The 16,954-nt window shown below is 42.0% G+C and overlaps 1 protein-coding gene across 1 annotated transcript; it reads left to right on the top strand.

Moving 5' to 3' along the window:
* Window positions 1-10,270: 10,270 nt before the first annotated feature.
* LOC121546777 (chymotrypsin-like elastase family member 2A) lies at window positions 10,271-16,616 on the top strand. Its single transcript, XM_041858014.2, has 8 exons — window positions 10,271-10,399; window positions 10,711-10,799; window positions 11,265-11,362; window positions 11,636-11,755; window positions 14,217-14,353; window positions 15,693-15,838; window positions 16,104-16,256; window positions 16,527-16,616. The coding sequence occupies exons 1-8, from the start codon at window positions 10,333-10,335 to the stop codon at window positions 16,542-16,544; spliced, it is 828 nt and encodes a 275-aa protein (XP_041713948.2). The 5' UTR covers window positions 10,271-10,332; the 3' UTR covers window positions 16,545-16,616.
* The last annotated feature ends 338 nt before the right edge of the window (window positions 16,617-16,954 follow it).

The raw sequence follows: 16,954 nt of genomic DNA, 5'->3' as shown, positions 1-16,954 counted from the left end.
CCCTTGGAACGAGCGCAACCAAAACAATACTCATCTCCAACACGGCAAAACAAATTGTGATCCAGGGCAACAACTGGCTAAACGCAAAACACAAAACGTATTGACTGCCCACCATTGAAAGACAACCAGTAACCAAGTTGTCCTTACCACGGACATGTCTGATTTCAGGGGGAAACTCCTGTAATATCTGTACTAACTTTCCTCTTGTGATTTTCCTCAGTGGAATAGGCTCAGGGAAACGAGTGACAGTGTACATGATGGATAAGAGAAACTGGTTAACACTCTTCTGCTTTGGGCAAAGGACCAACACTATCCACCAGAACACTGCTGAAAGGTTCGTCAAAAGCAGGAATAGGCTGCAAAAGGTGCAACCGGCACGGCTTGGTTCAGTTTACCTGTCTGCTAGCAAACGCAACAGGATTTACAGTAAGCCACAACATCCTGTTTCAGACCAAGACAGAAGAAGTTACGCAAGATACGGTCATACGTCTTGTTGACCACAAGATGGCCTGCCATACTACCATCGTGAGCCAACCTCAGTATCTCTTGTGGAAGTGTAACTGGAACGACAATTTGAGATACACTGGGCCAATCGTCTTGCCCAGAAATGGCACGAGAATGCCATTTCCTCATTAGAACACAATTTCTGTCAAAGTAACCCACACAAACTTTAAACTCCTCCTCTGGACGTATCTCAGCAAAAAGAGGGGCGAGGGAAACATCTTTACTCTGTTCAGCAATCAGCTGCTTCCTAGACATCAAAGTGTCAAGAACAGCGCCGGAGAAGATGGCTGCCGTTTTACAGCCCTCTAACCAATTGTACTATTATGTGTGTTTTTCCGCGTTATTTGTAATTTATTTTGTACATAATGTTTCTGCCATCGTCTCTTATAACCAAAAAGAGCTTCTGGATATCAGGACAGCGATTACTCACCTCGTATTGGACGAAGATTTTTTCTTCAACGAGGCGGCCGCGAAGGATATCATACAGACACCCGACAAGGCCCAAATCCCTGTCATTCGCGTGAGGAAGAAACGGAGATATCGTGGACGTAGATCGGGGTGCCTTGTAAGGCGAGCGAGTAAACTGCCTCTTCCATCAATCCTATTAGCCAACGTTCAATCATTTAAAACGACTTAAGATTACGGTTATCCTACCAACGGGACATTAAAAACTGTAATATCTTATGTTTTACCGAGTCGTGGCTGAACGACGACATGGATTTCATACAGCTAGCGGGCTATACGCTACATCGGCAGGATAGAACGGCTGACTCCGGTAAGACAAGGGGTGGCGGTCTGTGTATATTTGTAAACAACAGCTGGTGCACAAAATCAAATACTAAGGAAGTCTCGAGGTTTTGCTCGCCTGAGGTAGAGTATCTTATGATAAGCTGTAGACCACACTATTTACCAAGAGAGTTTTCATCTATATTTTTCATAGCTGTCTATTTACCACCACAAACCAATGCTGGCATTAAGATTGCACTGAATGAGTTGTACAAGGCCATAAATCAACAGGAAAACGCTCATCCAGATGCAGCGCTCCTAGTGGTCGGGGACTTTAATGCAGGGAAACTTAAATCCGTTCTACCTAATTTCTACCAGCATGTTAAATGTGCAACCAGAGGAAAAAAAACTCTAGACCACCTTTACTCCACACACAGAGACACATACAAAGCTCTCCCTCGCCCTCCATTTGGCAAATCTGACCATAACTCTATCCTCCTGATTCCTGCTTATAAGCTAAAACTAAAGCAGGAAGCACCAGTGACTCGGTTAATAAAAAAGTGGTCAGATGACGCAGATGCTAAGCTACAGGACTGTTTTGCTAGCACAGATGGGAACATGTTCCGAGATTCTTCAGACAGCATTGAGGAGTACACCACATCAGTCACTGGCTTCATCAATAAGTGCATCGATGATGTCGTCCCCACAGTGACCGTACGTACATACCACAACCAGAAGCCATGGATTACAGGAAACGTCCGCACTGAGCTAAAGGGTAGAGCTGCCGCTTTCAAGGAACGGGACTCTAACCCGGACGCTTATAAGAAATCCTGCTATGACCTCCGACGAACCATCAAACAGGCAAAGAGTCAATACAGGACTAAGATTGAATCGTACTACACTGGCTCTGACGCTCGTCGGATGTGGCAGGGCTTGAAAACTATTACAGACTACAAAGGGAAGCACAGCCGCGAGCTGCCCAGTGACACAAGCCTACCAGACGAGCTAAACCACTTCTATGCTCGCGTCGAGGCAAGCAACACTGAAGCCTGCATGAGAGCACCAGCTGTTCCGGATGACTATGTGATCACGCTCTCCGTAGCCGATGTGAGTAAGACTTTTAAGCAGGTCAACATTCACAAGGCCGCAGGGCCAGACGGATTACCAGGACATGTACTCTGAGCATGTGCTGACCAACTGGCAAGTGTCTTCACTGACATTTTCAATATGTCCCTGACTGAGTCTGTAATACCAACATGTTTCAAGCAGACCACCATAGTCCCCGTGCCCAAGGACTCTAAGATAACCTGCCTAAATGACTACCGACCCATAGCACTGACGTCTGTAGCCATGAAGTGCTTTGAAAGGCTGGTCATGGCTCACATCAACAGCATTATCCCAGAAACCCTAGACCCACTCCAATTTGCATACCGCCCCAACAGATCCACAGATGATGCAATCTCTATTGCACTCCACACTGCCCTTTCCCACCTGGACAAGAGGAACACCTACGTGAGAATGCTATTCATTGACTACAGCTCAGCATTCAACACCATAGTGCCCTCTAAGCTCATCACTAAGCTAAGGATCCTGGGACTAAACACCTCCCTCTGCAACTGGATCCTGGACTTCCTGACTGGCCGCCCCCCAGGTGGTAAGGGTAGGTAACAACACATCTGCCACACTGATCCTCAACACGGGGGCCCCCTCAGGGGTGCGTGCTCAGTCCCCTCCTGTACTCCCTGTTCACCCATGACTGCATGGCCAGGCACGACTCCAACACCATCATTAAGTTTGCCGACGACACAACAGTGGTAGGCCTGATCACCGACAACGATGAGACAGCCTATAGGGAGGAGGTCAGAGACCTGGCCGTGTGGTGCCAGGACAACAACCTCTCCCTCAACGTGACCAAGACAAAGGAGATGATTGTGGACTACAGGAAAAAAAAAGAGGACTGATCACGCCCCCATTCTCATCGTATGGCTGTTGTGGAACAGGTTGAGAGCTTCAAGTTCCTTGGTGTCCACATCACCAACGAACTATCATGGTCCAAACACACCAAGACAGTCGTGAAGAGGGCACGACAAAGCCTATTCCCCCTCAGGAGACTGAAAAGATTTGGCATGGGTCCTCAGATCCTCAAAAAATTCTACAGCTGCACCATCGAGAGCATCCTGACTGGTTGCATCACCGCCTGGTATGGCAACTGCTTGGCCTCCGACCGCAAGGCACTACAGAGGGTAGTGCGTACGGCCCAGTACATCACTGGGGCCAAGCTTCCTGCCATTCAGGACCTCTATACCAGGCGGTGTCAGAGGAAGGCCCTCAAAATTGTCAAAGACTCCAGCCACCCTAGTCATAGACTGTTCTCTCTTCTACCGTACGGCAAGCGGTACCGGAGTGCCAAGTCTAGGTCCAAAAGACTTCTCAACAGCTTCTACCCCCAAGCCATAAGACTCCTGAACAGCTAATCATGGCTACCCGGACTATTTGCACTGCCCCCCCACCCCATCCTTTTTACGCTGCTGCTACTCTGTTAATTATTCATGCATAGTCACTTTAACTCTACCCACATGTACATATTACCTCAACTACCTCAACTAGCCGGTGCCCCCGCACATTGACTCTGTAACGGTACCCCCCTGTATATATAGCCTCCCTACTGTCACTTTATTTTACTTCTGCTCTTTTTTCTCTCAACACTTTTTTTGTTGTTGTTTTATTTTTACTTTTTTTGTAAAAAATAAATGCACTGTTGGTTAAGGGCTGTAAGTAAGCATTTCACTGTAATGTGTGCACCTGTTGTATTCGGCGCATGTGACCAATAAAATTTGATTTGATTTGATTTGATCTAGGAACCCTCTCTCCCTTCACCGGTCCAAAAAAGGTAAGGTCAACTCAGGAGGTTTACCGAAATCAGGATCATCCATAAACGTCTCAGACAGTTCGACCATTGTGGGATCGCTGACATCCTCCTCACACTAGACTTGCTCACGTCGACTTTCTTAGACATAGCACATGTAACGGCACATGCTGGAAACACTCTAGGGTACTTTTCTGATAACCCATCAGCGTCGCCCGGGTTTGGCCGGGGTAGGCCGTCATTGTAAATAAGAATTTGTTCTGAACTGACTTGCCTAGTTAAATAAAGGTTAAATAAAAATGTTATGTAATGGGCTGGAGTGCTCCCACAAGAAGAAATTGCTTTCTCTCTCTCTCATTTTTCTGTTTCAACTTAGGTCACTGAGAGAAGTAATGACAAACTGGTGGATACGAAAAACCAGTTTTCTGCCGATCTTTATCTTTGGGCACTCTAGAAAAGGACTGAAACCTCGCAGTTGGAGGTGACTTCTCTGAATTGCTTTTTGCGTAGGGATAACTACTGGGTGCTTTGTTTGTGAAGGTAGTTGTATGTGTCAACACAAACTCATCTGCAAGAACTGAAGCTTTCTCAAGAGTGAGATCCTTTTGCACATAAATGTTGGAAGCAACCCTTTCGTGAAGGCAATTCTTGAACTGCTCGAGAAGTATGAGTGTCTATAAATTCTCAAGATCCTTAATTACATCTTGAGAACCACACCACCGATCAAAAATACATGCTTGTTCCCTTGCGAACTCCACATGGCTTTGTGATTCTGTCTTTCGTAATGTACGGAACTGTTGTCTGTATGCCTTTGGGACCAACTAGTAAACCTGAAGGATAGCAGCTTTAACAGTGTCATAATCTGAACTCTGGTCAAGAGATAAAGCAGCGTACACTGTCTGAGCTTTTCCCACCAGAACACTATGGAGGAGCAGTGACCAAATATCCTGTGGCCATTTTAGGGATGTGGCAATCTGCTCAAACAGAGTAAAATATATGTCCATCTCCTTTTCATCGAAAGGCAGTACAAGTCGGCTGTTCCGACCAAGATAAAACTCTGTTGAGGGTGCAGGATCGCCTGACTGAATTCGGAGTGCTTCCAGATCCATCTCCCTTTGTCGTGCTTCCAGCTCCATCTGTTTAAATCGAATGGCATGCTCACGTTCCTGTTCCCTTTCCTTGTGTTCAAGCTCTAATTTCTGCTGCTCCAATCTCTCCTCATGTTCCCTTTCTCTGTCCTTTTGCTCAAGTTCTAAATTCTGTTGTTCACATTGTGCCTTTAGTTCTAGCTCTCACATTTGCATGTCTATTTGGTGTACTCTTCCAACTTTTCCATCATCGTCCCTCTCCGGAAGGATTTCCTCCTCCACAGAAGCAGTATAGACTAACTCTTTGACAACTGCTTTCGAATTGGCATGTGCAACTTTTATGTCACAATGCGTTGCAATGACGAGGAGATTCGCCTTAGTACATTTATCTAGCATCTCCCATGTAGGGTTTTCCACAAATGCTTCCAACTTAAAGTCCATGGCTTTTTTATTTTATAAGCCTGTGTGTTTATGCAACTTTCAAAATGATTCCATGAATCTTATAATTCCTCAGGGTGGATGTTAGTGACAGAAACGCTACCACAGTAGTGTATTTTCAGCACTCAAATACATGACATGACCAAAAGTATGTGGACACCTGCTTGTCGAACATCTCATTCCAAAATCATGGGCATCAATCTGGAGTTGGTCCTCTCTTTGCTGCTATAACAGCCTCCACTTTTCTGGGAAGGTTTTCCACTACATGTTGGAACATTGCTGCAGGGACTTGCTTCCATTCAGCTACAAGAGCATTAGTGAGGTCGGAAGCTGATGTTGGGCGATTAGGCCTGGTTTGCAGTCAGCGTTCCAATTCATCCCAGAGGTATTCGATGGGGTTGAGGTCAGGGCTGTGTGCAGGCCAGTCAAGTTCTTCCACACCGATCTCGACAAACCATTTCTGTATGGACCTCGCTTTGTGCACCGGGGCATTGTCATGTTGAAACAGGAAAGGGCCTTCCCCAAACTGTTACCACAAAGCTGGAAAAACAGAATCGTCTATAATGTCATTGTATGCTGTAACGTTAATATTCCCTTCACCTGGAACTAAGAGGCCTAGCCCACACCATAAAAAACTGCCCCAGACCATTATTCCTCCTCCACCAAACTTTACAGTTGGCACTATGCATTCAGGCAGGTAGCATTCTCCTGGCATTCGCCAAACCATGGCTGTCTACTTTGAAGAATCTCAAATATAACATATATTTTGATTTGTTTAACACTTTTTTGGTTACTACATGATTCCATATGTGTTATTTCATAGTTTCGATGTCTTCACTATTATTCTACAATGTAGAAAATAGGAAAAATTAAGAAAAACCCTGGAATGAGTAGGTGTGTCCAAACTTTTGACTGGTACTATACACACACACACACACACACACACACACACACACACACACACACACACACACACACACACACACACACACACACATATATATATCCGAACTCTGACATTGCTTGTCCTGATATTTCTTAATTTCTTTCTTTTAACTTTTTGTATATATTGTTTTGTATTGCTAGGTATTACTGCAGTTGGAGCTAAAAACACAAGCATTTCGCTGTACCTGCGATAACATCTACAAATCTGTGTACGCTACAATATATTTTTATTTTATTTGAACTAGTGAGTTTCAGTTTCTCAGGTTTTAAGACTTCATCATATCATTGCATAACAATATTGAATGTGATGTTAACAGTTGAATAACCTAGAATAAACCAATCATTACCATACAAGGTTACAATATGAATAAAATCAAAACTTACCAACCTCTGAGTTGAACTAAAGACTCATTCAAGCCTGAATTGCAGTATTGTTGCAGTAGCATACATATTTCTCCCTTGTTGTCAAATATACAATTTGTCAGGGTACATTACGGTAGCACAACAAGCACCACTCTGCACCATTTTGTACCTTTGTACCAGGTGGTTACCAATTGTGTAAAGTTCTTTGAAGTTAGTAACAGAAAGTTGATACCTCATAATTTCCTAGTAAATACCATGTTAATACCAGGCAGTTTTACAGTGGGGAAAAAAAGTATTTAGTCAGCCACCAATTGTGCAAGTTCTCCCACTTAAAAAGATGAGAGAGGCCTGTAATTTTCATCATAGGTATACGTCAACTATGACAGACAAAATGAGAAAAAAAAATCCAGAAAATTGTAGGATTTTTTATGAATTTATTTGCAAATTATGGTGGAAAATAAGTATTTGGTCAATAACAAAAGTTTCTCAATACTTTGTTATATACCCTTTATTGGCAATGACACAGGTCAAACGTTTTCTGTAAGTCTTCACAAGGTTTTCACACACTGTTGCTGGTATTTTGGCCCATTCCTCCATGCAGATCTCCTCTAGAGCAGTGATGTTTTGGGGCTGTCGCTGGGCAACACAGACTTTCAACTCCCTCCAAAGATTTTCTATGGGGTTGAGATCTGGAGACTGGCTAGGCCACTCCAGGACCTTGAAATGCTTCTTACGAAGCCACTCTTTCGTTGCCCGGACGGTGTGTTTGGGATCATTGTCATGCTGAAAGACCCAGCCACGTTTCATCTTCAATGCCCTTGCTGATGGAAGGAGGTTTTCACTCAAAATCTCACGATACATGGCCCCATTCATTCTTTCCTTTACACGGATCAGTCGTCCTGGTCCCTTTGCAGAAAAACAGCCCCAAAGCATGATGTTTCCACCCCCATGCTTCACAGTAGGTATGGTGTTCTTTGGATGCAACTCAGCATTCTTTGTCCTCCAAACACGACAAGTTGAGTTTTTACCAAAAAGTTATATTTTGGTTTCATCTGACCATATGACATTCTCCCAATCCTCTTCTGGATCATCTAAATGCACTCTAGCAAACTTCAGACGGGCCTGGACATGTACTGGTTTAAGCAGGGGGACACGTCTGGCACTGCAGGATTTGAGTCCCTGGCGGCGTAGTGTGTTACTGATGGTAGGCTTTGTTACTTTGGTCCCAGCTCTCTGCAGGTCATTCACTAGGTCCCCCCGTGTGGTTCTGGGATTTTTGCTCACCGTTCTTGTGATCATTTTGACCCCACGGGGTGAGATCTTGCGTGGAGCCCCAGATCGAGGGAGATTATCAGTGGTCTTGTATGTCTTCCATTTCCTAATAATTGCTCCCACAGTTGATTTCTTCAAACCAAGCTGTTTACCTATTGCGGATTCAGTCTTCCCAGCCTGGTGCAGGTCTACAATTTTGTTTCTGGTGTCCTTTGACAGCTCTTTGGTCTTGGCCATGGTGGAGTTTGGAGTGTGACTGTTTGAGGTTGTGGACAGGAGTCTTTTATACTGATAACGAGTGGAGGACAGAGGAGCCTCTTAAAGAAGAAGTAACAGGTCTGTGAGAGCCAGAAATCTTGCTTGTTTGTAGGTGACCAAATACTTATTTTCCACCATAATTTGCAAATAAATTCATTAAAAATCCTATAATGTGATTTTCTGGAGAAAAAAAATCTCCATTTGTCTGTCATAGTTGACGTGTACCTATGATTAAAAGTACAGGCCTCTCTCATATTTTTAAGTGGGAGAACTTGCACAATTGGTGGCTGACTAAATACTTTTTTCCCCCACTGTATGTCCTCAAATGTTTAAAGGAGCAATCTGGGATTAGAAAAACAACCAAACTGCTACTTGTTTTGGTAAACAGCTGAAGGATGGGGCTGGAGAAATGTAAACACTCTTAAATTCATAGACAGACCTATACATATAAGGTCTGACCATACATGAGAATTAAAATGATAGATTGAACCATGTTTTGAATCTATACACTGTTTGTTTACAACTGCATTGCTTCTTATATTTTGGGTTCTGATAGCAATTGGTCTGAACTAGTGAACAACCTGCTCCCTTAAATAGCTGGAGAATGGTTATAGAAAAACACTTGGGACATGTTGCATAATGACTTGTCTGGAACCAGACAGGATAAACATACCAAAAAACACGTTCTTATCTTCTCAACTGTGTTACCTAGGTTGTGTGAAATTCACAGGTGTTATGGAATAACTCAGGTTGCCTGAGTTGACTCCTGTGGAACACTTTTCACCAATCTGCATAAAGGTGATATTTATGGGGAACAGAACAATGTAAATTTTTGTTCAGAGTTGTCTGTTAAAACAGATTTGGTCAAACAAATATTAACAAACATTATTAATTAGTATAATGAACTGTAGATTTGTGTCTCAACCAACAATAGTGATGACAAATAGGTGAAAAACAAGTCAGGAGCAGTGCTTTGGGATATGCATCTAAAACTACAATTTCAAGTGAAATGTGTATAGAATGCTATTGGTCATTGGTGTCACGCCCTGGCCTTGAGAGGCCGGTTGTCTTTAGTTGGTTTGGTCAGGGTGTGAATTTCTATGGGTTGATCTAGTTTTGTGTTTCTATGTTGGCCGGGTGTGGTTCCCAATCAGAGGCAGCTGTCTATTGTTGTCTCTGATTGGGGACCATACTTAGGCAGCCTGGTTGCCTACCTTAGTTGTGGGATCTTGTGTGTGTTCCTGTTCGGCTTGTTGTGTGTATAGCCCATAGGACTTCACGTTTTCGTTGTTTTGTTATTTTGTCAAGCATTTATTCGTCTTAATAAACATGTACGCATACCACGCTGCACCATGGTCTGACCCGTCTCTCAACAATCGTGACAATTGGAAAGGGTTTTCAGAAGTTTGGGACCATAACATAGCACGTTTCTCAATTTAAGTATCAACTCTTTAAAGTCTGGGGAAAAAATAAACAACACATCCTCAAATTAGCATACAATACAATTCTATGACATATTACAATCACACTAAAATCCTTTATTTTTATTGTGCAGTACCATACTACTTACTTTATTTGATCTAGGTTACCATTCGTTGGTAATTTACAACGCATGAAACATGCTGCTCTGAGAAGCTGTGAGAAAAGCTCATCACTACACATCTGAGTAACCCTAATCTCTTCTTAAGTTAATATTACACTTCAAGGAAAGTGGAAAAAAAGGGTGGTGGGCAGTTTTATCAGTGAGGCTGGGCTGGCTGTCCTTAGTTTCACCCCCAGGTTGGTTCAGACAGGGCTGGCTGACGGATCGTTTCCCAGAACTGTTTAACAAACGTCATATACAGTAGCCTACAGTATAAAGGCATCCCTGGTATGAACACACATTTTGAAGATACAAACATGATGAAGTTTGTGGTCCTCGCTTGTCTGGTTGCTGCTAGTAAGTATCCTACTTATGTGTTTTACTAATATAAACATAACACCATACAGTAGCATACTTTTATTCCATCTTCAGTTGACAGAATGCTACATTGACAGAATGCTACATTGTTAAACCTATAAAGTAGCATTGCGAGTGAAATACATAAATGTGGATATGCATAAACTTCTTGAAGTGCATTCATTTCTAACATAATCAAAATGTTTGTATTTCAAAATATGACTCAACAGCGTATTGATAGTAATGTACACTAGCTTACACCAGTAGACTGAGGTTATGTGTGAGAGTTCTGAGGGTGTTGTGTCCCACAGCCTACGGGTGTGGCTTGCCCACCTTCCCTCCTGTGGTGACAAGAGTGGTGGGAGGAGAGGACGTCAGACCCAACAGCTGGCCCTGGCAGGTACCTCACGTTAACTTGATGCATAACATAGTAAGGTTGCATTTACACAGACAGCCCAATTCTGATATTTCTTCATCAGATATTTTTCAGAGCTGATCTGATTGGTCAAAATACCAATAAGAGACAAAAAGATCAGAATGGGTCTGCCTGTGTAAACGCAGCAATAGTGACTGTGATAGAGCTATCTTCTCAGATCTGCATAAAATATGTAGGGGGAAGAGGCAGGAGTTGATTTAGAATTGGGTAGATTTAAACAATCATAACAACAATGTAGCAATACTTATCATAACTTGTCAGTCATCAACAGTTGCTTTGTATCACAACCACATATCACAACCATGTTAAAACCGTTAACAGTGGCTCTGGCTGCTTCTGAAATCTCAATTCTCATTATTATATAAATGAGGAGATTTTACCACAATTAAACCTTAAAGTAACTATTCCCTACTTTCCTGTGTGTTTCAGGTCTCTCTCCAGTACGACAGGGATGGCGAATGGAGACACACCTGTGGCGGAACTCTGATCTCCAGCGAGTGGGTCCTCACCGCTGCTCACTGCATCAGGTAAGAAGAGAGAGGACAGAAGAATAATACGTTTAAGAGAGGGGACACTTGGAGGCAGTCATGAGCAGGAAATATAATGGGCCACAGTTCTGAAATCCAACCTTCAATAATAGTATAGTTATTCAATTGAATGTACATTTTTAGCCTTTTCAACAGGTATCAAGAGCATGCTAGAGAATCAAACAGATGGTTTGAAGTTTGGTGAATTGGATATCTGGTGTCACTCCCTGTAACGGTGTTCTGTTTTTCTCCTCCTCTGTTATTCTTGAGCAGTAGCAGGACCTACAGAGTGTACCTGGGAAAGCACAACCTGGTTGAGACTGAGGAGGCGTCTCTGGCTGTTGATGTTGCCAAGATTGTTGTCCACGAGAAATGGAGTTCCCTCTTCATCCGGTAGAACCAATGCTACATTTGCTTTACAGTGGTGCAGCTTAAATAGACATATTTGGTGAATAAGACAACACAGCAAAAATTGTAGTCTACAACTGAATAGGTAGTTCATTAAAGATGAACTGAAACACTAAAATCAACATACAACATATTTTTTTTACATGTTGATGTTAGGTTACCTTGTTGAACGTGATGTTATGAAAATGCTTTTAGAACATAATATTATAGGTTTTTCGAGTGCCTTGCACAAGGAGCTTCGAGAGATGTGGCCTCAGCCATATTAAAACAACGTCATGGGAATGGTAGAGCCTCTGAACGCCTACTTTACTGATGGCTTTTCGATCTATGATCAAGAAGTGAATAAACTCAAAGCAAAAACTACCAATTTCAGATTGGGGAAAACAATAAAAATACTAACAATAATGTTAACAAGCCTGTATAGTCCGGTCAAAAATCCACTTGCATACGTTTTCGAGATCATTCAGCTGTAGGTTACATTACGGTGATTTTCACATGGGGTAAGTTAGGGGCATCTACTGTTACCCGACATTAGCAAGCTAGCTAAATGCATGATGTCCACAATAACAAAGCAAGTAGCTAGCACCGAATAAACCTGTATAGTCCAATCAAAAACCCACTTGCACATGTTTTTGAGCTCATTCAGCGAGCAAGGTCTAGCTGTGTTGAACATTACAGTAGTTTTGACATGGACATCAGATCATACTGTCACTGTTAGCCGAAGTTAGCCAGCAGGATAACTGCAAAACAAAGCAGCATGTCTAAAAGACAAGTAAGCTAACTGCATAGTAATACCCACAATAATAGTCACTTTTGCAGCCATATTGTGTACACTATGCATAACACGGTATTCAATATGGCTTGCAGTGAGTAATGGGCAGAGATCACTCCTGCCTATAGACGTTACATGTCATCTTTACATTCGTTTTAATGCTAGCTAAAGTAAGCTGATCAGGATGGCTAACATTGCATCTGAAATAGTTTTCAAAGCTGGATTATATAGCGAAAGGGGTGATAAGGAATGGAAGACCAACACCCGAGTTTAGGGCCCTACATCAAAGGAAGGGACCGACAATAAAATTGATCATTTTAATCGTATTGGTATCAACGGAAAGACTGGCTCTGTGTCTGCGCTGCTAGCTACTGCTTCCCCTGCCTGCTGTTCTCCACCAGCAACAGCTTGTGGACAAAAGCTGGTTACTGCGACATGAACAACTTACCTAGAGCACTCAACAAGCATGAGAAATCGGTCTCACATCCAAAGCCAGATAGCTCTTAAGACATTTGGCAGCTCACGGATAGATCTGGCATTGAATGAACAACAGAGGTTGAATATCAGCATGCACAATGCAAAGGTAAAAGAGAACTGTGAGATTTTGAAAGACCTAATTAATGCTACCTATATAGGTAAACAGGAGTTGGCATTTTGTGGCAACGATGAGAGTGCCAGCTCATCAAACAGGCCCAGGGGCAACTATGTGGAACTATTACATGGCTTTGCAAAAAAATTAATAACCGTTAGCAACCCATTTAGAGACCACCACAGTGTTTGCTTTTTGCTCATGGAATTTGATGGAATTTTCAATGAAACTGACGCGCTCTTCTGTGTTCTGCAGAACAAAGTGACGGATATGGGTTTCTGCCATACCCGTATCAGCGACAAGACTTTGAACATTTCTATGAGCAATTCGAGCAGAAATGCAATGAACTGGGCCTGGCAGAAAACAAAACTCACAGTAAACAGATGATCAGGGTAGAGAGGAGGCGAATCTACTACAACATACTGGACAATATCAATGTTCAGATGAGAGCCAGGTTTGACCACTTGGTGACTTAATTTCCTTGCCTTAGTGGACTGCAACATTTTAAAAACAGTGTCACAAATGTTCAACACCAGCAAACGAGAGCCTGTCAAAATATGGCAAGTACTTAGATTTCGTTAGACTTAAGGCTGTTCTTGGTGTCTCAATAGAAAGTGCCTACCTGGCCTCAGACCTCACCGCACGTCACTGTTGATGACATGTCATCAAAATGTTCCTACCCTTAAAACTGCTGAAAAACTAATATTTCTATTAAAACTATTTTTTTAATGGCGGCATGCATCTGATGACTGCATGCCGCCATTTAAAAAAAGGTTTAATAGAAATATTAGTTTTTCAGCAGTTTTAAGGGTAGGAACATGATTCTTTATCATATTTGGTCATCAAAATCACCTTAACTTACTAAAATGTTTCAGTTCTTCTTTAAAAGTATTGGAATATGTTCTCATGTTGGACTGTAGACAGACGAAATCGGTGGTAAGGGATTACAGTCTCCCAAAAAGTAAATTACAACCTAATAACTGATTTAACTTTTTAGTTAGTATCCTTCTGCTAACTTGCTAACTGCTAATTAGAAGTCTATGTACGTGATGTCATGTTGACTGGTGTTTGTGTCTCTTCTGCAGTAACGACATTGCCCTGATCAAGCTGGAGACCCCTGTCACCTTCTCTGACTCCATCATGGCTGCCTGTCTTCCTGAGGCTGGATTCCTCCTGCCTCACAACGAGCCCTGCTACGTCACCGGGTGGGGACGCACTGTCAGTGAGTAACTGCACCTCTTGCACCATCCTCTTCTCATGCTAGTTGAAATGCCAACTTAAAACTAAGTGTTTGATGAAGACATAGACATTGGGTTGTAGGATTGCAGCTAGTCAAAAGTTCAAACACCAGAAGAATGTCCTATGATGCAGGTTTGAGGAGTTAGTGAGGTAACTTTGATCAAGTTTGAGTTAAGCTCGGGATAATCAGTCATACAAAAGTGGCTCACCGTTTAGCCAGGTAAATTTCTATGGCAACAAATCCTTCAGAACTAACCTTCTCCGGGGCAGGCTAACTCATGGCTAACTCCACTTACCCTGAATGAAATGACTGAGCTGCGAGTTGAGGACCAATGAAATCAGATTCCCTCCTTGCAAAGATTGCGTCATCATCCCCTTCATTTGAAGAAGACAACTGATAAAACATTTTATTAAATGTTTTTTTGTTAAATTTTCTTATGTTAAAATATATCACATTACACATTTAGTAATGACAGAATGCATTTTAAATGCGATATAATACTTTTGTATGATTTAATTTTTTTTAAATCATCATACCGGCTGTATTTCTGTATTTTGAAAGTTATGTATCTTGAAAATTTGATTGCTGACATGCAAAACAAATTGGGACTATATCAACAATCGCCTAATTAAAAAAATACCAAAAGATAGTTTTGGGGTGGAATTCCCACTCTGTATTTCTATAGAATTTTCACAACTACCCGACTAAGTCATTCCCAAACAATCTATGGAAGTACGAAAACGTAAACAATTATCATATATAGCTTTGTGTTTTTAGCTTGTTAAATAAATACAGAACTAGATAAAAAGCTAAAATAGCCTTTTAGCCATGTTATGACTTGTGATCATTGCCCTCACTAGTTTGATTGTATTGAGATTCCCAGCCTTACTTTAGCCGTTTTTTTGTCCAAAATATTGAGTGATTGGAACTGAAACAGTGCATCACCCGAATTGCTGGAGGCAGCAAACAACGTAACAGAGTTATTTACAACCTGATATTGCAGTATTTATTATACTACCAAGTAATGTGTAGATGAATTGTAATTACTCATGCACTGACTGCATTCATCTATTCTGCCCACAATACCTTACTCTTCGTAATGGAATTTTGAGTCAAATAGAACATATATTTTTAAAGCTCTTAAAAAGTTGGTTTTGAAGCATAAACTGTGAATTTGATATTTTGGACTGATATTGTGACTGTTTGTAGTTAAATCAAAGTAGTTAAAGCGATGTCAGTTCCACTTTAAAGAGAAGGATTTTAAAGAGAAGGACCTTACCTGAGGTAACATGTTGTGTGGTGTTTTCCTTTTCGTTAACAGCTGGAGGTGCCCTCCCTGATGTCCTGCAGCAGGCCCTCCTGCCCGTCGCTGACCATGCCACCTGTACCCAGCCTGACTGGTGGGGCTTCATGGTGAGAGACACCATGGTGTGCGCTGGAGGAGATGGCATTGTGTCCGGATGCAACGTGAGTTCCAAAGTGCACCTTTGCAACATTTGTGCAACAAAATGATAACAGTGCCCATAAATATGTAATTATGAACAAATTCAGGCACATTATTGCAGAAAACATATTATGTTCAAAAGTGACCAAAGTGACACTTGGCCATCCAACGTCAAGAGAGGGCCACAAATGGCCCTAGAACCACATATTTCAGACCCCTGGTCTACAGAAAGACAGAGCTGTGCTGTACTTGTTTTGTTTGAATTTCTGGTTTTGTGCTTTGACCCAGGGTGACTCCGGTGGTCCCCTGAACTGCCAGAACGCTGATGGAGCCTGGGAGGTCCACGGTATCGTGAGCTTCGGCCTTGGGCTGAGCTGCAACTTCCCCAAGAAGCCTACTGTCTTCACCCAAGTCAGCTCCTACATGGACTGGATCAACGCTGTAAGTGCATTCAGCTCAGTTCACATTGGAACACTGACTATAATTTTTTTGGTCCACAATGATTTAGATTTAAAGGTTCCCTGGTACGAAAGTGTTATTTGCTGCAAAGTGTTCACAGAAATAAAGAGAATGTCACTTTCGTTGATATTTTGAGTCAAATTGCTTAATGGAACCACCTTGTTTTACAGTATCTACAGTAGAACTAGAGATGTTGTACAGTACACATGATGAAGGCACATCTAATGTTTTTCTTTCTCATATTTTCCATAGACCATGATGAGCAACTGAGGCAACTACTTGTTGGGAATCGACTGTCACCATGTGGAAGTTTTGTTCTAAATAAAACATCTACAATAAGAATTGTGCTGTTGTTTGATGTATTATACAATGCTCAAATGTACATATATTGGGGAGTAATAAAATAATAAATACTACACATGATACTCAGCCACAACTTTTAAAAGGGGGAACCTGAATCACACACTCAAACATGAATCAGGTTTTTGACCAGCTGATGCACATTTTTACCAATGTGTAATAATGGCTAAGAAACATCTTGATATAATATAAAGAAAGCTTTTTTCTCTGTAGCCTATTACAAGATTCAATAAGTGGGAGGAAAAATATCTACCTGTATGTAGAATACTATGTGCATTATGCGCTGGGAGTCCGAAACTAGCTCCTGTGTCTTCGGTCAG

This window comes from Coregonus clupeaformis, chromosome 30 (assembly GCF_020615455.1).
Source record: "Coregonus clupeaformis isolate EN_2021a chromosome 30, ASM2061545v1, whole genome shotgun sequence".
In the NCBI taxonomy this organism is placed as follows: domain Eukaryota; kingdom Metazoa; phylum Chordata; class Actinopteri; order Salmoniformes; family Salmonidae; genus Coregonus; species Coregonus clupeaformis.
Note: the sequence above shows the minus strand (reverse complement) of the source record. Positions and strands in the feature narration are given on the sequence as shown.

Bases quoted from the DNA above. Each gene is read 5' to 3' on its own strand.
- LOC121546777 (XM_041858014.2), top strand. From the start codon at position 10,333: ATGAACACACATTTTGAAGATACAAACATGATGAAGTTTGTGGTCCTC. The intron at 10,800-11,264 runs GTACCTCACGTT...TGTGTGTTTCAG, and splicing joins CCAACAGCTGGCCCTGGCAG to GTCTCTCTCCAGTACGACAG. The intron at 11,363-11,635 runs GTAAGAAGAGAG...ATTCTTGAGCAG, and splicing joins ACCGCTGCTCACTGCATCAG to TAGCAGGACCTACAGAGTGT.